This window comes from Sander lucioperca, chromosome 3 (genome assembly GCF_008315115.2).
Source record: "Sander lucioperca isolate FBNREF2018 chromosome 3, SLUC_FBN_1.2, whole genome shotgun sequence".
Taxonomy (NCBI): Eukaryota; Metazoa; Chordata; class Actinopteri; order Perciformes; family Percidae; genus Sander; species Sander lucioperca.
This window is the reverse complement of record NC_050175.1, coordinates 36456072-36482756: the sequence shown is the minus strand read 5'-3', so window position 1 is coordinate 36482756 and position 26685 is coordinate 36456072. Positions and strand designations below refer to the sequence as shown.

At 41.1% G+C, this 26685-nt stretch overlaps 2 protein-coding genes and 1 non-coding gene across 20 annotated transcripts in view; 2 read left to right on the top strand and 1 right to left on the bottom strand.

Moving 5' to 3' along the window:
* The window catches only part of map1aa (microtubule-associated protein 1Aa), a 49532-nt gene extending 47639 nt beyond the window's left edge, over window positions 1–1893 (bottom strand). The window contains exons 1-2 of the mRNA XM_031323641.2: window positions 1641–1893; window positions 270–371 (exon numbers count right to left, since the gene is read on the bottom strand). Of these exons, the coding sequence (XP_031179501.2) occupies window positions 270–371; window positions 1641–1872 (334 nt within the window). The 5' untranslated portion in view covers window positions 1873–1893. The remainder of the gene's footprint in view (window positions 1–269; window positions 372–1640) is intronic.
* Window positions 1894–8705: 6812 nt separating this feature from the next.
* Window positions 8706–26685, top strand: part of tp53bp1 (tumor protein p53 binding protein, 1) — a 32600-nt gene continuing 14620 nt past the window's right edge. For 3 of the 18 annotated variants that reach the window (XM_031323649.1, XM_031323653.1, XM_031323655.2), the window contains exons 1-16: window positions 12416–12926; window positions 13669–13764; window positions 14882–14969; window positions 15066–15150; window positions 15240–15307; window positions 15419–15547; window positions 16472–16526; window positions 16627–16787; window positions 17106–17232; window positions 18227–18321; window positions 18413–18597; window positions 19314–20451; window positions 20944–21060; window positions 21164–21355; window positions 22246–22312; window positions 24653–24745. In XM_031323649.1, coding sequence (XP_031179509.1) covers window positions 12747–12926; window positions 13669–13764; window positions 14882–14969; window positions 15066–15150; window positions 15240–15307; window positions 15419–15547; window positions 16472–16526; window positions 16627–16787; window positions 17106–17232; window positions 18227–18321; window positions 18413–18597; window positions 19314–20451; window positions 20944–21060; window positions 21164–21355; window positions 22246–22312; window positions 24653–24745 — 2876 coding nt within the window. In that variant the 5' untranslated portion in view covers window positions 12416–12746. Of the gene's footprint in view, window positions 8932–12349; window positions 12927–13668; window positions 13765–14881; window positions 14970–15065; window positions 15151–15239; window positions 15308–15418; window positions 15548–16471; window positions 16527–16626; window positions 16788–17105; window positions 17233–18226; window positions 18322–18412; window positions 18598–19313; window positions 20452–20943; window positions 21061–21163; window positions 21356–22245; window positions 22313–24652; window positions 24746–26685 lie in introns of those variants that run through there. The other 15 variants (XM_031323658.1, XM_031323656.1, XM_031323643.2 and 12 more) reach the window with 14 other exon arrangements.
* trnay-gua lies at window positions 22717–22810 on the top strand. Its single transcript has 2 exons — window positions 22717–22753; window positions 22775–22810. It is a non-coding gene; the product is annotated as a tRNA-Tyr (tRNA).

The following is a 26685-nucleotide window of genomic DNA, read 5'->3' as shown; positions in this document are numbered from 1 at the left end:
CCGATTACAGCTCTAATCTACACATGTCGTCAGTACGTGGTCTCTCTGCAGTCAGTCACAGACATGGATAAGATGATAGCAACCCATGAACTACCCCCAGCTAGACTCTGACACCATCACAACTCAGAGCTGGCAGTAATTGTCACCAAGCAACGAAAAGAGATAAATGCTCAGAGATATGTGTCACACAAACAACTTGTACATGCTGAAAAATACAGTCAATGCTGCAGACAAAACATGTTTTTATACAGTAATGAACTCAGGCTGACCTTTGACCTGTGAAGAGAACTGAGCGGTGTGTCTGGTCTCAAACAGCTGCAGCTCCTTGTTCAGGTCACAAACGGTCAGATCAACGTTCCAGGAACACAAACCTGTTTTAAAAACAGAACAGCATGAATTATGTTCATCGATAGAGGAAGATACTGTACATTATGCACAAAATTTGAATTCAAGTGTCTGACGGAGATTCTTCGACAGCACGGAGATTCTTCGACAGCACCTTTGTCTTCAGAGAATCACCTATGTGAAATGAAGCATTTCTATTTCTAAATGTGCATAGTGTCCTGTTTTTTTGTTCTTGCCTTGTTGAAAATCCAGCTTTAATACCACATTATATGTATAAAGTAAGGGCATTAATAAAGACACTGTGGTCTAATGTCCAAACATACCAGCTGCATGAAGACACTCATACATTTCCATACAACAATAGCTTTTGGTTTTAAAAGAATCAGTCACAAGCTTAACTTAAGTAAAGGATGAGAATACTTCAACTCCTGTACAGCTAATAATAAACAGAAGCCCTTTGTGGATGTCATTTACTGAATGGTTGCTGGGTTTTTTTGCACCAAAATGTACAGATATCTATATTCATTTTCCAAAGCCAGTCGTCCTGAAAAAATCAAAATATTCTTTTTGACACTTGCTACACTTTTCTTCACTTGAATAAAAATCCACATTCATGTGGATTTTTTATTTTTTATTTTATTTATTTATTTAGTATTTTTTATTTTATTGTCCATGCTATTCATGTGGATTTGCTTTTTTATCATCCTGTTTGTGATGTATGTGAATGTTGTGTGTGATGTCTTAAGCTACTGGGACCTTGAATTTTTCCCCTTGGGGATCAATAAAGTATCTCTCTATCTGTCTTTCATGTCAATAGTTAGAGCAAGCAGCGTTTGTCATCGTTTTGGTAGAAATCATGATTTTTACCCGTCATGGAGTTTTTTTTAGACTCTGGTATATTTGTACTTTTACTGAAGTATAGGATAAGAATACTTCAACTATAAGAAACTGCAGACAGTTTGGAGAATTTAATGTGAACGCACAGCTACATGCATGACTCTTTTTTGTTTATTTATGTAGCATAGACCTAAATGCCACACACCACAGTATTTGTAGCCTGATCTAATTTGCAATGCACGTCCCTAGATGGACCCTTTAACTCAACACTTACACAAAGGACAGTAGAGAACACAAACTCAGTTACCATGATGTTTGTTTGACATAGATTTGATAACACTTGAGTTAAGAACAGGTTTAACAGAACACCAGGATGTTTCCAGCTGCAGTGAGTGTGCCTCGGCTCACGTCACTTCTGCTACCAGTCTGCTGACCACTCCTCTGTTCTGTTGGCTTACCTTGTGTGATCTGTTCCCTGGCGGCGTCAAGGTGATGGCTGGTGGAAATCTCTCCGATTACAATCAGCATGCGATAGTTTCTGTGCTGGAACGCAGCTCCGGCGCGGCGCTGCTGTCCATGATGCTGAAAACACTCCTCCGATTCTGCTCGCTCCACTGAGGCAGCTGCTGCAATGGGGATTTCCATGGTAACAGTGCCACTCGTGGACGCTAAGCCCTTTTCCATCTCCATGACAACTGCATCCGGAGCAAGCACCATGACAGTGCAGGATGAACTGGGGGGATTATTGGTGGGTGTGGCTCTTTGGATGGTGAGCGTGTGATTGGATGGCAGGTTATGTGGCTACTTGACGTCACAGCATATCATTGGACAAAAGGAAAAGAGGGACATGAGAATTTATGTTGATCATATTTCTTTTATGACACTGCTGAAGCCTACTGTCACTGCAGCTGAAGAGCAGTAAGACAGTGAAGATGACTATATCATCTAGATTGAAAACCTACCTCTACTCATGATGTTATAGCCAACCATAGCACACCATCCTTTCTGCATCCTTCACAAACAATACCTTTTAACTTATTGTTTTATGTCGCTGGTTGTACATTATAAGTCTTAGGTGTAGCAGCCGAGCCGTTTTTGGCAGCACCTAAGCTGAATGAATGTGAAATGCGGCAAAAATGCGCCCAAACCAGCGAAAAAAGCAACTAAAACAGAGAAAAAAAACATCAAACCAACTCAAAGACTTTTCTCAGATCTTATTATTGTAGTTGGACTTCTTTAGCAAGTTTTGTCTTTTAAGTTTTTTGAGTGTTATTTATCTATTATCTGCTCTAGCTTTTCCAACGTTTTAGACACAGATATGGAAACAATAATGGTCCAAAATGATGTGACATTTTTTGGAGGAAAGACCCCTAAACCCCCCGTCCAAATAATTACACCGAAGTCTTCCACAAACATAGGGAAAACCCTGACATTGTTTTATTATACCTGTTTTAATGTTGCTCAATTGTTTTATTGCTGTGTGTTATTTGTGTTCTTTTAATTTTAAAATGAATTAAAGCTTTAGTGCGTAACTTTTTGATATTAATGAACGTCCGTTACATTCAAGCCATCGCCAAATGAGTTGCTACAAAGCTAATTAAGACTATCAGCTCCACACAACTCTCTCTGTATTTCTCAGTATGACTATGTTCAGAAGATTGTGGCGTCCGGTGACTTTCCCGCGCAGAAACTCAGATGAAGATAATGACCTCTTCTGAAGAGTCTATCATGTTTTTTTAATCCTTTGTATCCTCCTTGGCTACTAGCTACTGTGTGGAGGAGGATGGGGGCGGGGGGTCATTGCTTTGAATTCCTCATGGGGGCGACAGAAACGCCGCACTATAGCTTTAAGACCATGTTTAATGGTGGTTTTACACTTTAAATAAAATTGGATTGATTCATTGATTTAGTTTGAACTTATTTTCAAAAGGCAATGATTTGAAAAACGACGATCCCGCACTCTGCTCTTGCTCGGCATCACCTATTTATTGATGATACTAACGTTTCGGCCCCTCTGGACCTTCAAGAGTATTTACTTACATTTACTTAAGACTGTAAATACTCTTGACGAAGGTCCAGAGGGGCCGAAACGCTACTATCGCCAATTAATTATGATGCAGAGCAAGAGCAGAGTGAAGGATCTTCCTTTTTCAAGTCGGAGGTGATATTTTCCAACGCACCTGCATCTAAGAATCATTGGATGTGCGATTTTTTTTTTCTTCTTAAAGCTATAGTGTGTAGTTTCTGTCGCCCCCATGAGGAATTCTAAGTAATGACAACAAAATGTCGGCGCGTCCACATGATACAAGCCTTCCGTGACCGTGCATTGCCCCCCACCCCCCCTCCTTCACACAGTTGCTAGTAGCCAAGGAGGAAACGGAGGTTTAAAAAACATGATGGACTCTTCAGAAGAGGTAATCATCTTCACTCGAGTTTCTGCGTGGGAAATTCGCCGGACGACACAATCTTCTGAACATAGCCATACTGACAAATCCAGAGAGAGTTGTGTGGAGCTGATAGTCTTAATTAGCTTTGTATCAACTCATTTGGCGATGGCTTGAATGTAACGGACGGTCATTAATATCAAAAAGTTACGCACTAAAGCTTTAAAGTCCAAAGGCAATGATTGAAAATACCCAAAGGTCAAGAATAAACTTTCATGCTCAAATGTGTGAAAACGTTCATAAAACTATAGTGAGCTCTAACAGCAAATAATGTTCTTGAAACATAATAATCTGGGGTTATTGATTGTAATCAATGCCACTTATAGTATCCCTTCTCAAAAGGGGCTGGAAAAAAAGAAGTTTTGTGGCATACAAAGGGTTCTATATATATCAGTGTCACTGCAAGTACCAGGCAATGTGCTTTGGTTACTAAACTGACACCTCTTTGTTCCCATCGTGAGCAAAACAAGCTTCAACTGTGCAGAGAGTACAAAGGCTCACAGTCAGCGTAGAAAAAAAACATTATTTTAGGCTTCATAAGACATTTATGAAATGAGCTCATTCTGCAACACAAAGGTTGTGAGTTGGCATTATATTGACAACACATTGAGCAGTACATGAAAACTTCATAGCATTATAAGCATTATACATATAATTTAAAGGATACGTTTCAGGGGTATAGGTTTTGTTTGAACATTGAAGGGGGGGGTGCACATTATAACCTGGGTGTCCTCCAGAAATATGTCAAATGCTTCATTTCCAGCCTTCTGGTGAATTTATATGCAACAATGTGTGACTTTCTGCATCAATTTATGTTGCGTATGTCTTTATGGTATTATAATCCAAAATTCTGCTACCATGGAACCAGCAGTGGAATTGTTTAAAAAAAAAAAAAAAAAAGTGGCAGACTAATCCTATGGAAAATGTGTATTGTATTCAGATATACAATTTGTTTAAAATGAAAACAAGTGAAATGAATAATGAATGTGATATTTTATTTAGCAGAATTGCATTATGATGTTATAGCCTATCCAACATTTCTTATATTTCTAAGCATATTTTCTATACTGTAGTCTGTTAAAATGCCCACCCCCCAGGAGATATTATTATTATTATATTAGGCCATTGGAACAGTGTTCTCTTCTCTGTATCTTCCAGCATTCAGCTGAATCAGGTGCCTCCCAGCTCGAGGACAGCAAACTCCCAAAAGACAACAAGGGACCGGAGCACTGCAGCCTTTAATTAAGAAAACTGAATCAGAATCTGCAAAGGATTTATTGCCAAGTGAGTAACACTTAGGAATTTGCCTTGGTGGTTGGTGCGTACATAAACATATTAAACATTAATATGAAATAAACAACAAATACAGAAACAAACATGTACAATATAATTGTTATATGTTTCACATAAAAAAGAGGCTGTATGGTTTAGTGCAGGATGTGCAAAAATGTCGAGGGATGTTTAACAGACTAATGTATCAACCTGTCTTCATCAGAGTCAAAGTGGACGAAGACAGAAGGCCAACACATAGAACAGGTGTACAATTCTCATTGGGTAATTGGTTGAGCAGGACATCTGTTAACAACTATTCAGAATGTGTCGTTTCCTCTGATTTATTACATTTGATGGATGCAGCACTTCGATCTTTGTAACGTTTCTGTGTTCTTTTGTTCCTGATGTGATTATAGTGCAGGGGGTGTGGCACTTGGACATTGACTATGGCAACTCCCACACTTCGATCCACTATATAACAAGGAGGTTCTCAATCTTTTTTCAGCCAATGACCCCCCTTACAAGATAGAGAATATACCGGGGACCCCCTCATATGTCCCTCGGCATGGGCGATTTTAGACCCTTTTTAGGGGGGCTCAAGCCCCCCTAAATATTATCTCAGCCCCCCAAATAATTATGATAATACATTACACAATACAATTTTTTTTTTTTTTTTTTTAAATCAATTTTGGTGTTTCAAGTTAGACTTTGCGAACTTGTCTGATAGTGACAAAGAACAGACAATTACAGGGTCAAAGGGCTTAAAACCGGTTCAATATCCTGTGTCGCTGTCGCCGATTCTATGCACCTGTAACCCAGTCAAGAAAAGGGTTAACAGAAACGTAGTGTTGGCTAATCTGAGGAGGTTGTGCCAGACCTAGCGGTAGCAAATTTAATTTGCAGCCAGGGGGGTCTAAGGCACTCTCCGTTGGCTTGCGAGCTGGAAAAACCAAACTCTAGTCAGGCCAATCACATCGTGTATAGAGTCGGTGGGCGGGCTTATGGCTGCTGCTGCTGGTAACAGCAGTCTTCTGGAAGACTTGGAGTTCAGCTTTTCTTTGAGAAAAGAACAAAGAACAGCACTGAAGTCATTCTTAAAAAAGGAAGATGTGTTCGGAGTTTTGCCGACCGGATACGGCAAAAGTTTAATCTATCAACTAGCTTCGCTACCTTCTTCGTTGCTCTGCCTGGTTGTAGCGCTATCCTATTGCGTGCAGAGGGAATTTGAAAGACAACCGTTTATCCCGCCCCTCGGATTGAGCTCCGTCAATGGTGAGTTCCCAGACCCAACATCTTGATGTGGGTCTGGCTTGTCAGGCTACCAGACTCCCACCTTTGGCTGAGTCTCTATCTGATCTGTCAGAGGGAGAGCAGGAGACGGTTGTGAAGTTTAACGTCGGTAGTCCCCAGAGAAGAAGTTGGTAATTTCATGGTGCAGATTAGAACCCACAGTGAAACGTAAGCAACTAAAATTGCTGAATGTTAGAACATTGTGTCAAATTGGTCCTTATTACTGTGACTTATAAAGTGTCAGGTTTAGTTCTATCATAGTGTCAAAAAACGTTAGCTGACGTTATTGTTCAGTAGCTCAGAGATTATCGGCTAATGAAATAACTGATTTAGCGGGGGTGGGGGTTAACACTTTTGCATGGCACTGTATCCGTGTCACATTCTCATTAGGGGCTGAGCCCCCCTAAAGGTCTGATCCTAGAAGTGCGCCCCTGTCCCTCGGGATAATTTGACATATTACTTTATAGTCTTAGTTATGTTATGTGAAGGAACAACACGAGAAATGTATTAGAAAGATATTTGACATGTACATTTGTAAAGTTTTAGATTTGTTAGATTAGAAAGTAGTCTATAAACTATAGATATAAAACAAAACAATAGTATTCCTTAAACTATAGTGATAACTTAAATGAATGAGTATAAAATCTTTTCACAGACCCTCTGGCTGAGTGCCACGGACCTCACTTTGAGAATCACTGATCCAACAGATTTGAAATCCTCCTAAGTCCTCATACAGGTGAACCAGCACCTCTCTAAGACAGATTCAACAGGAACTGAACATTATAACCACTATTTTATTAATTGTTTTTATTCTACTTATTTATGTATCTGTATTTTATGTATCGTTTCTAACAATCTACAGTTCATGTACTTATTAGCCACTGTGTTTTTTTGAATGTGTTTATTTATATATTTAAGTATCTTTTGGTTTGAAGTGTCTTGCCTCTGGTGTTTCCTCAGCTCAGTTACTGTTTTTAATGAAATCATTTTTGTCGATTTAGGGGGGGTGGTAGGTGGGTAAATGGGGCTGGGGGGATGGATTTTGTGTGTGTGTGTGTGTGTGTTTGTGTGTGTGTGTGTGTGTGTGTTATTGTATGAAAAGTGCTATGTAAATGGAGTCTGACTGACTGATTGATTGATTGATTGATTGATTAATGTAGGAGGATATGTTACAGGACTGTTGTTTAAAGAATGCATTAGTTTTAGCTTGGTGTACCTAATAAACTGGCAACATTTTATAGTTATTATCATCCCTCTGTTCCTGTAAACGCTGGTTTCTCTCTACATGTTTACAGAACAGAGGCTGTGGTGCTGCTGGTGTGGCTGTAGCTGTGTGACACCTCCTGCAGTGGAGATGGATCACCGTGGGGAAGGGGGGGGGGGATCATTTGGACTTGTCTCTGTGTGTAAATCTCTCCTCAGGAAGATGTGTTGTTACCAGGAGTGAGTCAGCACTCCAGTCTCAGACACTCCAGTGTCTACTGGCCTCTGCTGGGAAGAAAGGAAGCTACAAGAGAAGATTTTTTTTTTTATTCCTAATAAATGCAAGTGGAGAACCCAGATACATCATTTCAAACAAAGATATCAGCTTTCTTTTAGAAATGCTGAAAAAATATTGTTATAGATTAAAGATAATAGAATTGTCTTATATAAATGTGGTTGTAAAAGTATATGAAGGAAGAAAATGATATAGTGAAAAGTGAAAATACGAAAGACAAAAGTCATTAACGTGGCACTGAAGTTCATTGACTTTGTGCATATTGTGTTAACATGTAATGATGTTTCACAGCCATGGCTTAGTATAAAGTAAAATAACTTGAACAGACCAACATTTTGAGAGTGGAAGTGTTTAGAAAACTCTTACAGAAACTCAGTTTTCTTTTAAGTCTTGAACTTTACAAACTTTCAAAACAACACGTGATAAAATATATATATTTTTTTATCGCTCTGTCTGTCTTGATTAACCTCTTTGTCTCCCAAAGTTGCATCTATGCATTATTATGAATATTGCATCTGCAAAGTCTTCACGTTACATTCAATTATAGATTCAATTTCACATTAGAAATAATATATTGTCATCTGAAAAAAAACTAAAAGATCCACAGGCAGATCCACACAAAGGTAACAAATGTATATACATGTCTTCTGTATTCTATCACATTTTAACATTGAAAGCACATTAAATTCCCTTGTATTGGCTTCATTTGAAAAGTTATATTTTGAAGTAGAGATATCCAAAATAAAAAAAAGACATTTAAATGAGCTCATTCTGTAACACAAAAGTTGTGAGTTGACATTAAATTGACAACACATTGAGCAGTGCATGAAAACTTTATAGCATTATAGGCATTACACATATAACAGTATTTAAAAGATACTTTTGGTGATATTCTTTATCTTATAGTCCAATGTTTCCAAACCAGGAGTACTTCAACATAAACCAGGGGTAGCATACTTTAAAAAAAAAAAAAAAAAAGCTAAATTTTGGCGTTTCTAAATAAATGTAATACTGCTCATCATCCATGTGAAGCAGCTGAGTGTGACTCCAGAGGAAATGAGCATGGCATCTACATTAAAAAATGCCTTAGCATCTTTACGTGCCATGCGTGTGTATTCCACACCCTGACTCTCAACAAAACAGAGGCACGGAAGGACTGAGCGATGTTGGACGCGTTATTATTGCAACCGACGGGGCAGTGAAAGAAATTGGAAAAACCCAAGAGCGGACATATTGATTCCTAAGGTAAATCTTTTGTTTCTTTTTTTCTCTTTGCATTGCGGGGGGAAATAACAGTAGCCTAGTACATGGGGCGGTGAGGATGAGGACGCGGAGCAGCATAATGCTTCCACTGTGTGTGTGTTTCAGTGTCTGTCAGCGGCAGAGGTGGCTATGATTAGACATTTTGGGTAGTGGCTGCGCATTTCTTAATGTGGGTGGCAGCCCGACCTGCAGAAATGACGACGTTACGCTGAACTTTGCGGTGCCAGTCGGTAAGGTTGGCTGCAGGAGGCTGATGCACACCAGCATCCAACCGGGTCTGGGAATTAGATTCCCTAATCTTTTTGTGTGTACCATGAATAGATAAATAGATAGATAGATAGATAGATAGATAGATGGATGGAAAGATAGATGGATGGATGGATAGATGGATAAATAGATGGATAGATAGATGTATAGATGGATGGATAGATCAACATTAGCTCATTTAGCAGAAGAAGGTACTGTATATTCATTATTGCATTGTTGCCAGCCAAGATGTCTCCACCTCATCAGTGTTCTCATACTGAAATGCTGGTCACTGATATCCCTGCTAATGCTTTCCTGTAAACCAGAGCTGTGGTCAGGCCCTGGCTGCTTCTGTCTGGCATGATACACCTTCAGATGACTTGGATCAGAGCAGAACATGACCCAAACGCTTGAAATGCAGAGATGAGCCTTTGATTAGCTGAAATCATTCAAATTTGGAGATTATTTTTTTTGCAGAAAATTGCAAATGTATCCCTGTGAAGAATCACTTTAATGCTTCTTTAGGAAGTTATAATCTGCCTGTAGTGAATTATACTTACCTTATCCTTCTTCATGGTGTTTAATATCATTCCTGTGGCTGTGATATTTCTCACAGGATTTCATAAAGCGCCGTTCTAAATGTATTTATGTAGTTTTAGGTCTTTCAGTCAAAAGTATTTGTAGGCCTACTTGTGATGACTCTTATTCGGGGTCTTGACTCTTGAAGAAGATGGTTCTGAGGTGAGGAGACAATCCAAGTGTTAGTGTGACTCTTTTCAGCCAGGTCTCATTCATTATGAAGACTTGCTGTCTTGCAACTCACTTTCCCAGCAGCCCCAATCAGTCAAATTCTCACTTCTTTATACTTTCTCTGCCAATACCTTTGTGATCTGCATTTGCATAGCCTGCGGTGTTACAGGAAATGTGGTGTCTCCATGGAAACTGAGGCTGTCAAAGGATGATGACAAAGTGATGTTAATATTTGAAAGGCCTCCTGTTAATCTCCCAAACTGTGAGCGTCAAACCAGTGAAAGCGCTTTACGAAATGCAATCTTATCTAACCTGTGCTTGTTTGCCATTTCTAATCACTTAAAATAAAATAAAAACAATCACTATCTATCTTCTATCTCACTTTCTAGAAGAGAAGAAGAGAGTGTTGCATAGTTATCCTAAACTGAGAAGTAGAGATAAACCTGCTCTTAACTAGTCAGTGTTTGCCTTCAAGTAGCCTATTTAAGAATGCCCAGATGCAAATTCATTACACCTCAAACCCACATGCAGTCAGACTGTGTTCCAGATTCCCTTATGTAAAGATTCTTCTGTCAAATTTGCCTTAGTAATGATTAAAATATGAAATCAGATAGTTGAGGATGTGCAGGAGGAGTGGAGCCGGTAACAGCAGGGAGAAAGAAATCAGTGGGAAAAACTCATCAAAATCAGTGAGTCTTAGCTGAGGAAATGATGGTGAAAGTTAACCTATATCTTATTTTACTGGAGTCCCTGAAAGCCCCCTCAAGGACCACTGAAGGTCTCTGAGATCCCACTACGGGACACAATGTCCTAGATTTCTCTTTTTCCTATGATTTATGATTACATATTGTAAAAGTACATAGTAATATATCATGTAAAACCATTAAGGAACGTTATAATAAAAAGAAAAGAAAATACCAATAGTCAAGAGGGTATTAATGCAGTAGATGCAAGGACAAAATACAATGTTAAAAAACGATTACAGACTGCATGACATATTCATGGAAATAAATGAAAATTCAATTTGCAATTTGTTTAATTTATTTCAAATTACAATAAGTGTTATTGTTGAAGGTATCAGGATGCATTAATGATATGCAGTGTACAAAATGACAAAATACTGATATTTAATTAATTTAAAAAGCAAAAATATAAAATACAATAAATAGTTTGTGTAAATAAACACTAAGCAGTTAGACAGAAGGTGCATTTACCATTCCAAATAAAATAAAATATATGAATGACGAGAAAACATGCACCAAATAAATAAATTTAAAAAAGAAAATAGATTAAAAAAACAATACTGATACAATTTTTTCTATTTCATTTTAATGTAGGCTATTATTATAGTATTTTTTTTTTTTAATTTATTCATTGGAATTCTCTTTCTTTTTAAAATTTTCTTCTTAATTTAAAGGTGCCGTAGGTAGGATTGTGAAGATCCAGGACTTAGCCAAAACATTTGAACATCGACAACTTCTAAGTCCCTCCCCCCTTTCCGCTAAAACCCAAAACGGTCTCCTAAGCCCCTCCCCCCACATGCATGCGCAAGATGATAATGAGCTGAGCACGATCGGTTCCACGCTTCTGCCGTTAGCCTCCACCGGGAAGCTAACGTTAGTTTAGATAACAGCTAATTTGGCTAACCGCTACCTGACAGCTTGATTCAGTCTAAAATAACGTTAACTCAAACTAAACACTGGGTAAAGCAGGCTACAGCTGACATAACAATTGTTATATATTTTAACGGTTATTTACAGGTTTTATTTTGAGGGTCTTTTAAAGTTATTACATGCTGTCTCAGCTAGCGGTTAGCCGAATTAGCTGCTAGCTAAACTAACGTTAGCTTCCTTTATTCAGTGGTGTGCGGTGGTTTATGGGATGAGTAGTTCCTTCGCTCGGTAATGAAAATATGTATGTATATGTCTTGAACCTTTGACTTTGTTTGGGATTTTCTGTTTGTTTTTTCAATCAAAATTATATGTTGTATGCTTATGAGTCACGTACCATCTGGTTAGCCTAAGGCATGGTCTAAAACTCTTTATATAAAGATTTTTCCAGACGTCAATGGGAGAAATGAATGGGAAATTTACTTCCGGAAACCAAGGTCTCTCAGAGGAGGGGCGGGACTGTTGAGCTCTATAAATGTGTGTGCATGAGCAGTGATTGACACACAGTTAGACACCCCCCTGGTCCTGAATCTGAACAGGGAGCTGTGGATTTTTGCAAATCGCACTACAGGCTGTAGGGATTTTTAAATGACCTGCTTCATGTAGTTCTACTCCAACATAGGGTCAGTTTCAGCAAATATGACAGAAAGTTAGTTTTATAAGTCTTACCTACTGCACCTTTAAAATCTCTTTAACTAATCAGCATTCCAATGTGACGTCATTGTTCCAACCAGACCAATGAAATCGCTTCTGGCAAGTTTTGCCGCGAGGAGGAGCTGAGCTGGAGTGGGTAGGTGGGTGTGTATTTTTTCTGAAGAAAATAACTGTTAGCAGGTTAAATAAAGGTATGAATGAATACTTCACAACAACAACAACAACAACAACTTACTAACGTATTAGTCAAATAACCTACGCGGCTCCAGGCGTGTGTCGAAGTTTTCTGCGGAGCACACTGACTCTTAGTGGGCAGCACACGCTTTGTTGTTGGCCGGAGCATTGACGTTAGCTGCTAGCTTTAGCTAACACCGGCTAGTTGCAGGTAACAATAGTAGACTCACATGCATGTCTTCGTTGTGTTACTGCTGCTTGGCTAGCTAACAACAGCCCGTCTTCGGTCCACGGCCTGACCTCATGGATCCCGGTGGAAGTGAACTGGACTCCAGCCTGCCACAGCCCGAGAACCCGTGTCTGATCGTGGAGGACTCCCAGCCGGACAGTGTCGCTCTGGAGGACGACCCCGAAAGCAGCTACCGAGCTCTGCTGGCCCGGCGCCTGTCCAGCCTGCAGCCCACCTCCCGCAGTCCGGTTCTGGTGAGCTGCAAACTGATCTTACCAAGTAACTAACATCCAGGGCTAGCTTATAGCTTCTGCTGGAGCGGTTGAGACTGATGTTTGTAGAGCGCATAACAAGCCAAACAACTGTAACGTTACTGGTCAGCAGTGGTGGCACAAATATTCAAATTCTTTTATTTTAGTACAAATATCGATGCCGCAGTGTGGAAAAACACCAATACAAGTAAACATCCTACTGCTAAATTTGACTTAAGTGAAAATAGAGAAAAGTAAACAGCCCCAGTTAGTGTTATATTATTATGTTATTTATATTAATCCTGATACATTTTTGTATGAGCAGCATTTTACTCCATGTTAAGATGGAAGTAATTATAAATACATTTTTTATTTACATACCGTTAGGTAGATTAAATAAAAACACTTCATTATATTTCATAACGTAATCCAGTTGTCATAAACTTTGAGTCCATGAAAAGCACTAACAAATTCAATTTATTATTATTATTATTAACTAAATTAATTTTGTGTGAAATGTTTTAATCTGGAAAAATAAAAAAGTAACTACAGCTGTCACATAAATGTAGTGGAGTAAATAGTTCAGTATTTTCTTCTGAAATACTCAAATAATGTACCTCTAAATTGTACTTGAGTAAAAGTACTTTGTTGCTTTCCACCACTGCTGGTCAGCCAGCTTGTTGACACTTTCCCACAAATATATTTTGGGTTTTCTAACCCCATCCTGCGCACAACCTGTCCACAGATGGAGACATCAATCCAGCCATCCATCCATCCATCCAGCCAGCCATCCACTATTCAGGGTCACTTGGTGAGATTGGACGAGAGGCCGAGAGGCAGGGTACACTCTGGACAAGCTGCCAGACATGTTCTTGATGTTTTAATGTGCTTGACAGTAGGGGTGTTGAAATTAATAATAATGCATCGATGCATCGCGATGTGGACGTGGAGGATTCTGCATCGATGCAGTGACAGACCATAGTCGATTATTGCCTGTTGATGTTACTTGTTGATTTTCCGGTTGCTGCTTTTTTAGTTTTTGCCTTTCGTCTGTTGTCTGTGCTCAGACTCTTTTTTAAGAGCAGATACAATAAAATACGGAGTTCATATTGAATTTGTTGATGAAAACCATGTGTAGCAATACAAAATAATATTGAGGAGGTGACGGATCGTGATGCATTGGGATATCGGATCGGATTGAATAGTTGACAGGATAATCGTAATCGAATCGTGAGAGCAGGGAAGATTCACACCCCTAGTTGACAGGTTGCAAGTCTATCACAAGGCTGACACATATAGGAAAAACAACTATTCACAGCTACAATACGCCTATGGGCAATTTAAAAGATCCCAATTCACATAACCTACATGTCTTTGGACAGTGGGGAAAACTGGAGCACAGATAGCATACAGAGAGGCCCGAGGTGGCTGGCTGTTCAGGCGATCTGAAGTGGCAGTGCTCACGTGGCCCAGATCTGCAGCCATATCGGAATCTCTGAGTTCATTGAACTTTAGACCACTTCCCCCCCCTGCTAGTGAGGTAGCAGAGAGGTTCAATATATATCTTTTCCAAACAGACTTTGATTTGTTTAAGTTGATCAGCTTTTCTGCCAACATGACAAAATCTTTTAAAGTATTTTGGTTGACAACTTGAGCAAATTAGGCTGGAGTATAGTGACTGAGACAAAGCACCCAGGCACCTCTCATCAAGTCTGTGTCCCCCCACTGCCATTTATTATAAGCTGTATGGCTTTAAAAAGTTTGTTTAGTAGACGAGCATACCTTTTGCTCACCACTGCCTCTAAATCTGAACTTTTTCTCTTTTGGCTCACCAATGCATTGAAGGGAACCTGACTCATGACAGCAGATTTGCTTTTCCCCCCTTATATTTTGAATTAGTTTCATATATTTTACAGTGTGTTGCTTTGTGCAGCTAGTGAAGATTTTTTCTCGTCCAGGAACTGATATCTTCCCCGTTAGGAAGCAGATTATCTCAGACTGATAGCCAATCAGAGAGCTCCCAGAGTAACTACCAAGCCGAACCAGGTCAGTGCTTTTTTTTTTTAACAACATGGATATGGCATTCATATGTATGTTACTAATCCTGTATAAAACAAAAACAACCCTGTTTTCTTAATTTAGGCATTCTCATGGCGGACAACCCCAGTTCTGCATTCCAGGAGGAAAGTCAAGTTCTAACCATTAGCCCTCCAGCGAACAAGAAAAAGTATGTGGGGACCAGACATGTTTACTGATTGATGATGCTCAGGGTAAGGCAGTGATATAGTGTTTTCACTCTGGTTCTTATTCTTGCAGGTGTGCAGCAGAGGACACTGATATGGATTCTGGAGCTGATTCTACCACACACTGCATTCAGTCTGAGGGTAGGAGCTCTTCTCACATGTTAAGGAAGAATAACATCCATGTCCAGTATATAATTTAATATTACATCACGTGTTGTTAAGTTTGATGACATCTGTGTGTCTGTGTTTCAGAGGGAACCTCTCAGTTTGGGTTTCTCGAGCTTTCCCAGAGTCAGGATCTGCGAGGTGAAGCAAGGAACAGTCAGGAGGAAGAAGAAGACATCGTACCGCAGCCAGACAGCGAAAGACGCACCAAATTAGGTATTAAGACGTTTTTTTTTTTTTATTCCATTTTCCTATGTTTCGATGTTATTTAGTCCCAAAATCTCCTTTTGAATTGATCCAGAGAATGTTAACCTGCACGTCTCGAGAATGATTTACATATTAAAGGATCATCCTGAATAAGTGAGTGACATAACAAATTCAGATGCTTCCATACAGGACCTGTATGGAATAATGGTTTTATTAGTATACAAATGATGCCTTCAGTGTCACCAGATATCAACCCTACTGAACACTTATGGGAGACTGTGGAGTGACGTGTCAGACATGGAGAAAGGATCACTGAAGATGTTCTGGAGAAACACCTCACTATGACTTTATGTTGGTATTTCCTGTCATTTGTACACTTGCTAAACACACTAATGGAGAGATGTCAGAGTGAAGCCCCGAGCAGATGGGGGGTTTGGTGCCTTGCTCAAGAGCACCTTGGCAGTGCCCAGGAGGTGAACTGGCACCTCTCCAGCTACCAGTCCACACTCCGTACTTCGGTCCGTACGGGGACTTGAACCAGCGACTCTCCGGTTCCTAACCCAACTCCCTACGGACTGAGCTACTGCCACCCCCATGCTTCCTTTCTTTTATATCTCTCTGGTAACTATTTCCTCAGCTCAAGATGCATACATTAAGTATAACGAGGGTTGAAGTGTTCATTGTCAAGGCAACATATTTATACTTGCTCCAGGGGAACCACTCATGGTTTACTTTTTACTGTGAGGCTGCTGGTGGAATGAACAAATGCACAATGTGTGTGTCGGTTAGAGCAGAAATAAATTCCTAATCCCACTGGATGAAGCATGACGGCTGGCTGTAACAGTTCATTATTTAGTACCTGATCAGAGCATTCGTACTGACATCAAATAGTGTAAAGAGTCAGTCTAACTTACACCTTCTTTTCATCACAAGCAGAGCAGAACATCAGCTCCAGGACTTCAGAGAGTCAGGACAACAAAGCAGTGAGGTACAGCTCCATATGGTGTTTAAATCCTACATTCATTAACTGTGCACATACTGCTTTGGGATGAGCAGCGTTTTTTTTCTTCTTTTTTTTCCTCCTCCAGATCTGAGGTGAGCTCCAGCAGCTCATTGGAGCCTCCAGGTCCGTTGGGGAGGCAGCTGAGCGTCCAGGCTCTTCTGCACTCACAGGCCTCTGGTGAGCATGGCGAGCAGGACTGTGAGATCCTGTCCTCGCAGGAGGACATGTTCGACGCTGACAAGACAGGTACATTTGTGCATATGCAAACCTGTATGGTCTTTTCAAGGTTGCAGATAATAGGAGAGTGTTGCTGACAATTCTTTCTATTTCACAGCCAGGTAAGTCGTGTCAGTCAAACAGAAAGTGGTTTATACAAGTTGAAAGTTGGACTGTTGTCTTTCTCTGTCCTTCTCTCTGTCCCATATATATATATATATATATATATATATATATATATATATATATATATATATATATATATACACACATACACACACACACACACACACACACACACACACACACACACACACACACACACACCTACCTTTGTGCTACTCTCAGGTGCTGCGGTGGACAGCACAGTGTCTGAGCCGGAGCAGCAGGCTCACCCCACCTCGACACCGGCCCACACCCTGCGACTGCTGCATCTGTCTGGACAGGGAACACTGGTGCAGGAAAGTCTGTCCCAGTAAGTCACAAGAGTGCTCTCATATTGAGTTATCCTGTCCACTATCCATCCTGTCGAACCCTGTTAACCGATCATTAACCGTTAACTGACCAGCAAGCAACGGAGTCCTCATCGATATAGCAGCGCCGTCCAGCAGAGAGCCACGAGCTCAGCAGTAAAAAGAAGCTTAGAACGCAGCTTGTTAAGACGTTTTTCGGCCACTTTTTTATTTTTGTTTTAATAATACTGTTTTTAATAGGTCAGAATTCTTATTGTTGGTCAAGGGTTAAACGGTTAATCATTAACATCCTAAAGGCCTCTTTAAAGTCGCTGTTCCCGATCTGTCGCGCGACAGTGTGACGTCAAAATGATGTAGATCTCGCTGGCGCGCCAGGTCTCTATTTTTATCAGCGGCGCACGACAAAGCGGAAACTGCATTCTGACTGGTACCGGATGCCAGGACTCTCAGAGTGACTGCAAGTCTCTCTTGTAAACCTACTGGGTTAAGATGAGTTATTTTATGGTGAATGAAAGGCTTGATCCGACGAAGTAGGTCATCGAATCCTTGTGCAGACATTCTGAAGTATTCAAAGTGCTTCTCTTCGTCTATCATCCTCATTGGTTTCACGAGGATATTGAACTCACCATATTTATGTCTGGCGTTATTCAAAAGAAGAACATTCCACCTTCTTTTTCTTTGTTTCTTTGCAAGCAGGCTCAGAAGCAGCTGTTCTTCCTCCTCCATTGACTCCAATATCATCTTAGCCACCGTTTACATTGACGTCAATGCTGCTGACAGTTCTGCCGTTGTTTACCTTTTTCTTCTTCTAGTCCGTAGAAATAGAAAAGTCGGTAGCCTTTCCTCAGTTGCGACACCTCTGTTCAGGAGAAGACTGCAACTAGTGTCGCGACCACGACCAAGTATAAATAGTTACGGCGCTCCCATGACGTCACACTGTCGCGAAACGTAGATAATGACCTGATATTCTGTTCTTTTTGCCCCTTTTTTTTCCAGGAGCTCTGTCGACTACGTTGCCCCCACCCCAGACAACTTCACCCACACCCCTTTAATTGTTCCCAGCTCACCAACTGGACCAGAGAATGAACACGGTGAATGATTTTAACCTACTTTGATGGCTGAATTTGAATTGAAAGAGCAAGTCAGCTGGTAAGTGGAGCTAAAATGAGTTTGCTTTGTCAGGAGCTGATGAAGCGATGGATACTTCACTGCCCTCAGAAGACCGAGCCGGAGAAAATGAAGAGCCGATGGAAACGGAGGCAGCCTCCAAGCCACACCCGTCCGCCTCTACTCCTGTATCCCAGAATTCCCCTGGATTTGTGTTAGAGCGAACTCTCTCTATACCCTCCCAGCCAGAGTTCTCTCATGTGTGTACATTTTTTATCTGAATCAATTAGCCTATTCAATTCATTTGTTTTAGGGCTGCAGCACATGGCACCTCACTACATTTTAAATGAATTAAAAAAAATGAATTAGTTGTTGAGTGAAATGTCAGAAAATAAAGAATATTGACCCTCACAATTTCCCAGAAGGTTCCCAAATTAAAATGCCCTTATTTTACATGGCAATATGTTTTTAAAATCATCGATTTGTGTTTTTTGAGCCCATATTCCACCGATGCAATGTGAACTGAATTGAATGAAATAAGCTCAGTGTTTTGGCAGTTTAGCTTGAAAATTGATAAAAAAAAATTTGAGTTACTATCTGTCAATAGATTAATTGCTTAAACGACTAATCGTTTCCGCACTGATTTGTTTATTTTTGACTTGCCTCCTGGTTTGCAATTCGGAACAGAAAATGAATGAATGATGAATATTTTATCAAGTAAAGAGTGCAAAACTTTCACTGGTTACAGCCTCTTAAAATATGGAAAATTTTCTTAATATTAGTGTAAGTTGCAATATTTTTGGATTTTTAACTATTTTCTAATAATTTTTTTAGGCAAGAGATTAATCAATTCCAAAAAATATTTAGTTAATTGCAAAAAATATCAAAAATCAGCAGTTGAATCAATAATGAAGATAATCCTTAGTTTCAGCCCTAGTTCATGATATTCCATGTGTGTGTTTTTCTGTTTTCTCAGGATGTGTTTGTCCCAACGCAGAGCCAAGAGGCACCACAACAGTCAGATAAGAAGATGGCATCATTGCCTGGCGAGACACAGTCTCAACAGCTGGAGTCAGCTGCTTTCACTTTGCCTTTGCAGCTCTCTGTGAACACGCAGAGCAGTAGCCCAGCCCAGAAGACCTCGGAACATATTGAGGAGGACAGCCAGGCCACTCAGATCGAGGAACTGGAGGAGCCGCCCGGTGTCAACACCAGCGACTCTGTGGTTTCGCACCAGAGGAGGGAGAGCAACGGCGTCTCTTCAGAGTCACAAACTGCCACCAGTTCTAAAGCCTCCGCCTCTGCTGAATCACCAAGGCATCGCAGCGAATGTGCCAAGAAGGAGGCGACCAATCTGTCACAGCAGTCTGACGTGCACAAAAAGACCCCTTTGAATGTACAAGATGTGAATGTAAAAGACAGTAAGAGTGACCGCGAAGAGGCGAGCTCTGCCGACGCGGTGTCCTGCTTGCAACCAAAGTTTGATCCCTCCGATCTGACGGTTAACAGCTGTGTGCAGGAGACTCCCCCAGACACTACACCATGCAGTTTGTCCTCGCAGTCTATGATCTCTAACACATCTGCTGTGGATGTGGTGAAGGGTTCTGTAGACTTGAGGAAGGAAGGAGGAACTGCAAAGAGTCCTTCTGTAAAATCATTGTCACAGAAGTGTGGAACGGTTGGCAACAGTCAAACAGTCAAACACGTGATGGACGAGCCTGTGCAGGGTGAGGTAGAAGAGGAGGTCGTGATGGAGGAGGGGGAGAGCACATTGGGAGGCGGGGCCTCAGGAATGGCTCTGGCCCTCTCCCAGAGCCAGCTGCTGTCTCCTGAGCCCGCGGAGGGGGAGAGCAGCAACAGAGGAGAGGACAGTGTCGTCGTCGTTACAGACAGCGAGAGAGACTCCCAGGTTCTTCAGAAAGACGTGTCGTCACAGTCGGAGACCAACAGTTCCCAGCCAATCGGAGGCAACGTGTCCGTCTCCACTAACGGCCACGAGTCCCAGGCGCAGGCGAAGAAGGTGCACCCGGCTCCTGATAGGCTCTCCCAGACTGAGAGGGTGGGGCCTGAACCAGAGGGGCTCAAAGACAAGAGCCTGAGCGATAGCTCGGGAGGTAAGATGGGCTCAGATATACCGTATGTCACAGTCAGCAAAGTGTGATATCCACTACTTAGTTAAAAGCAGCGTTTCTTAACCTGGGTTTGGGACGATCAAAGAGGTTGTAAGAAGACATTACAAGAGATTACCCCAAACACGTTATTTGGAGGTCAGACAGTAGTATTGGGCTGCAACTAACAATTATTTTCATTGTTGATTAATCTGTCGATTATTTTCTCAATTAATTAATTAATTAAATGCATAATTTAATTTAGTTGTAGCTTACAGTATAGAAAATATGTTGGCAGTACACTCCCTCAAATCCTACTTATTACAGGGATTCAACAAGGATTTTTTTTTTACGGCTTTTTTTAGTCTGCGTAGATACATTAGAGGTAAGAGTTAATGGCCGTGTTAGAGACACATCATCTCTGTTTGAGACTGATCTGGCTTCCACAGGAGCCATGCGCTGAATGAATGTGAATCCAATGTCGCTTTTCTATTACAGAAATTTCCTTCCACTTCACACTTCCTAAAGAAGGGGAGCTGATTGGTCCTGCTGTCGGTGCCACGCCCCCTCTAATCAGCCAGCTGAAGCAGAGGCTGAGGCACAGCACTCCCATCGGTGGGTTCCTGTGCCGGACAAACCGGACAACTTGTCTACTGAATGTCAAGTAGCATAACGTGATCTGATGTCAAGCTCCTTTGATGTTTTTCTTTTCCTCCAGAGATCACTTCCTTTTCCGAAAAGTCAGGCGTGGCGGGGGATGTCTCTGCAGACGGGGCGATGGCAGCCAGCGACATTGTGTCGGGGGAAAGCGGGGACGACACGACGGAAAAGGGAGACGGGAAGCTGAGTTTGAGGATGAAGCTGGTGACCCCCGTCGAAGAGGGCAGCTCGGAGCACTTCAGCCTGCAGAGTAAGAGCTGTTTGCGTGCTGTTCCTCCCTCACACTTTCAATGCTCAACCCTGGGCGTGTGCATCTTCTTGGGAGTGACGCTGGATTAGAGCAGTCAAAACTGGCCAAAAATGGCGTTTGAATATTAAAAAAAAAAACCTACAGAGGTTTGAATCTATTCAAATATATATATATTTTTGCGCATTATGTCCATAAGAGGGCAAGCCAATACAACAGGAGACATAACTACTTGTATAGGTATGTTTATTTATTAAAAGTGTTTTCAACAACCTACATACCGACTCATTACAAATTAAAGTAATGTTCTATGTAACTTAATTTAAACACTGTAGCCCTCTCTACCTCTGTCTCTCTGGAGCGTGCAGGAAGCAGGACACGGCGTGGATTACACCGCATCACAGAGCCAGTTTGTAATTTGGTCATAAACAACCGAGTCTCTCGTCGTTCCTTGAATTTGTCTGACGATTTCGACGGCAGCCCTTACTGGCAGAATCTAATCGTCTCTCCAGTTAAGCTGCTTTTAGACACAGGTTCTTGGATCTTTCGGACGTTTTCGTTGCCGTCTTTGTGGGGTCCTCTTTTTCGCCCTCGTTTGTTTACCTTCGGTAGCGTAATAGAACTTCATCAACACGCCAATTCGCTCGCTGTGAATTCTGTACACTCTGCTAGACGACCGGAGCAGTGGCCCAGGCCCCGGCGAACGTGCGAGGCAGCTAGCCAACGCAGTGCCGTTTTTTTTTTATACAATATTCAAATGTAAATTTTCTTATACGAATGTCTGTTTTTTTTATATTAATCTATATGTTCAAATTTAGGATATTCGTTGCCAGCCGTACGTTGAATGCACTCATCACCCCCTCAGTTATAAATGTCTAATTTCTATTCTCCAGAGCCAGCACTATCAGAAGAGGATGAATCTGTTGTCAAGGTTACCACTGTTTCCAAGGCTGTTACCAGGTAACCTGGCACTCTCTCTCTTTATGCACATTAACTGAATTCTTTCATAAGTGTGTTACTGCCTTCCCCTCAGTCTCTTGGGAATGAAAAGCAGCTGAAGGACGTTCTTCAGTGTCGCTTCACACACAATGGCACCGATGTATTGAGATATTTATAAATGTCTCTTGTAAACTGTTTCAGCAGTGAGCTTTATGGCTAGTTTAAGGTCCAACTGACAGTTCACCTGTTCTAGTGGCTCTTATGTTTTTCATTCATAAATCTATTTGAGCCCAAGTGATGTATCAGCATGGCTGTTATCGGCTTATCACAAATATCTCAGTTAATGCGTGTACTTTGGCTGATGAGTTTCGGCTCAGAGATATGTTTGAGGTAGAGATGTCCGAGCTGATCCTAAAGATTGGTTCCCTTCGATAGCTCAGTTGGTAGAGCGGAGGACTGTAGGTTGGAGTCCTAGTTGTAGGCATCCTTAGGTCGCTGGTTCAACTCCGGCTCGAAGGAACTAGTTTTGGGTGGTGATGGCGCAGTGGATATGACACATACCTTTGGTGTGGGAGATCCGGGTTCAATTCCCACTGTGATACATCAACCAATGTGCCCCTGAGCAAGACACTTAACCCATAGTTGCTCCAGCAATTGTAAGTCGCTTTGGATAAAAGCGTCAGCTAAGTGACATGACATGGAATGTAATGTAATGATTGAACCGGGCATATTTTAATGAATCTATACGAGCTAAAAAATGGTCTTTATTTTACTGAACTCTACTGTGTTTTGTCCTCTCAGCCTCCTTCACCACAGCTGGCTCTGCAGTGCAGTTACAATTAGAGAGTGTGAATGTGAAACATTATTTGGGCGCGCTGTTGAGTGAATCTGAGTTCAGACAGAGGCTGTCAAAATGCACAGATTTGCAAAAACCTCCAACGCAAACTCAAAAGCAAACAGCAGTGTACAAATCTTTCGGTTAGCAGCTTCTCAGCCAGCGCTGATTGTCACCGGTCAAATTGAGAAACGTCACCGGGGGTAGGACACATAAGCTGTCGGAATTCATTTTTAATACATTTTGTGGGTAACTTGATGACAGGCCAAAATTAAACGTCTGATGAAAGTGATTTGGGTTTGTCCACTAGAGTGCACTGACAAGTTTATTTTTTACACTATAATATTTCTCGCTCCTTACATACAGTATCTTGACTTCTCATCTGTTCATGTTTTGTCTTTTTAAATATACGATATATCGGCCGATATATTATTATCAGACACTCAAATAAAGCTATTGGTCAAATATATCTAGCATCGGTTGAGCTCTAAAATCTATAAATCAGCATTTTGGCACATATTGCCTCAATGAGTTAGTATGTCATAATGATGAAATTTAAAAGCTAATCTACTTCAAAATTCTCAACTCAATTTGTAACTTTGACACCAATGATTTTGATTAAAACTCAGGAGTGACAGCATATTTTGGCGCCATGTTCTGGTGGTTGACCATTACACGGATGCTGTAACTCATGCACACTAAGTTGCTCACAGCTCAAGTCCGCTCATCGAGCAATTCTATTTTTGAGTGCATTTATTAGTGCTTTTTTCTTGAATTGTGCTGTGGAGAGTCACTGTTAAGTTGTTCTTGACTAAAAGCTATTCTTCGTGCTCAGCTCGTCACACCTGATCAGTTCATTTATTTAGCTCGGCCCATCACTCTGAGTCTGTGACATGGCTAACAAATATGGCTTTTAAATACTTGAATACTAGTTTTAACTTGTGTTTGGTGGAGCACATCTGTTAGCTGGAGTATAGTCTTGCATGGCCAGACCTTCCTCCACACACTGCGGAAAAGGTTCTGGCTTTAAACCAATCACAATCGTCTTAGGTGGTGCTAAGCGCCGGACGGAGCCCCGGTGCCGCTGCAAAATAGCCTCGGGAAGGAACTTGTTTTGGTGGAACGTGTAGGTTCAAGTGTACTTTTAGTCGTACGAGAGAAAACTCAAATTGGACAGATAGTCTAGCTAGCTGTCTGGATTTACCCTGCAGAGATCTGAGGAGCAGTTAACCATAGTCCTCAGAAATCCACCGGAGTTTAGAATTCCAACACAAAGAAAGAAGAAGGTAACGGACATCCACCCACAAAGAGTGACATCCGGCGGAATTTCCTGCGGCAACGGACCAATCCCGGAAGTGGAACGTCGTGGATATAGACTAGCGGCAGTTTAATGCATCTTCAGGGTTTATTTACCCCTGGCACTGCAGTTTACACTGCTAGATCAATAGGTTATTCAACCGCTTTGCAAGCCGATTTTGTGCTGGTTGTAAAAAATCGGAGTGTAACACTGATGTTTAATGTCCCAGCAGCCCGTCGGTGTTCAGTCGTGTCAGACAGGTGCACAGACAGCAGGAGCCAAGGGAGGACAGCCAGGCTGGAGGCAACACCACACCGGTCAGGTAAGCACACTCACTGTGACAGTCCAGGAGTGCATCTTTCAGTGTAATGCCATTTGTAATGTGATCTCATGAAGCCAGATGTGATTCTTTTACTGTGACGACAAAAAATAAACCTGGGAAACTGGGTGAAAATGTAGTTGTGAAGGGCCAAAACGTCAGTGGCTTTCATTCCAGTTCCTTTCCAGTTTCTCATTTGAATCCTGCAAGTACTTTTTAGCACTACTGTAATGGAGCAGAAATGTCAGACTTTGTCAGACTGTTTCCACCCACATTTTAGCCAAATGTTGTACCCAGATGTATATGTGTGTGTATATATATATATATATATACACCTGGTCCTATGAGACTGAGTGCCATATATAACAGACATGAAGGCACCAGGGGAAAAGCCTGCCATATGCTTACAACAGTGTTGACCCATTTTTGTTAGCTTTGCAGTCTAGATTTTTTTTTTAAGATAATTTTTGGGGCATTTTAGGCCTTTACAGCTGAAGACATGAAAAGGAAGAGAGATGGGGAATGACATGCATTACATTACATGTCATTTAGCTGACGCTTTTTTATCCAAAGTGACTTACAATTGCTATATATGTCGCACGCCTCTGGAGCAACTATGTGCTAAGTGTCTTGCTCAGGGGCACATTGGTTGATGTATCGCAGTGGGAACTGAACCCAGATCTTCCACACCAAAGGCATGTGTCATATCCACGGCACCATCACCACCCATCAAAGGAGTCGAACCTGGCGCCTGCTCTACCAACTGAGCTATCCGGGCGCCCGCAGTCTAGATTTTTAACGCCATCATGTGTAGGAGTTAAACAACTTTTAGTTTTGTGACTTTTGTGAAAAAAAGTCATAATATCACCTTATCATCTCATCATCACATAATCTAAAAGATGCTATAAGGAGTGTGTGTGTGTGTGTGTGTGTGTGTGCGCGACCTACTTTCTGGAGGTGGGGTGGGTGGTTATTTTTTGCATATTCTCTTGGGACACGAGGAGCGGTAAGGTGTAGTTTTGTCCTCCCGCTTTGATAAAGTGGGATTGTTTTACTAAATGTCTTCTGCAGTTGAATTCTCTCTTTAATCCACTTGCAGTAAACAGTTTAGAGAACTGTGCTGTTTGCATGCCAATATAAATAAGAGACTAACAAGACTAAAAGTCTATAAGCAACGCAATTTATTTAGTTACTTATTTGTTACCATCATCAAGGGAGTAAAAAATGTAAGGTTTAGCCTGATGATGGCACCAGAGGACAAGTCCAATTGAAAAGGCTTTGACTTCTGACACATAGAGTTGGGTATCGTTTGGGTTTTTTCCGACACCGGTGCTAAAACGATACTTGTAAAAAAAAAGATCACAAAACATCAGTTTGTGACATTTAAGAACGGCTTGTTTATTCCTACGGCCATGAGGTCCCGGTGTTGGAATCCTCTACAGCAGGGGTGTCAAACTCAGTTTCACTAAGGGCCACGCTGGAAATGACCATCACAATAAGGGCCAGACATGTTGAGTTTATTGACATGCTTTTATTTAACAAAAAAAGTAAATGAACTTTGTATAATTTATTAGGGGTGTAACGGTACGCAAAAATCATGGTTCGGTACGTACCTCGGTTTTAAAGTCACGGTTCGGTTCATTTTCGGTACAGTAAGGGAAAGAAATGCAAACATTAAACTGCAGGTTGTTTGCATTTGCAAGAATTTGTCTAATTTTTTAAGAATTTGCAAAGTTCTCCACTAAATAAAATACTCTCAGTCTCAAACCAATATCACATAATAAAATATAATGAAAAATATAAATAAATAACTATGGATTACAGTGCAGCATTACCAATCCCAGCTTGTCAGCAACCGAGTATGGTCGTAGATCAGCTGCTATAAAAACACCAATTGCTTTCGTTATTGCGTTGGCCCGATCGGAATTACCAGCAAAGGTCTG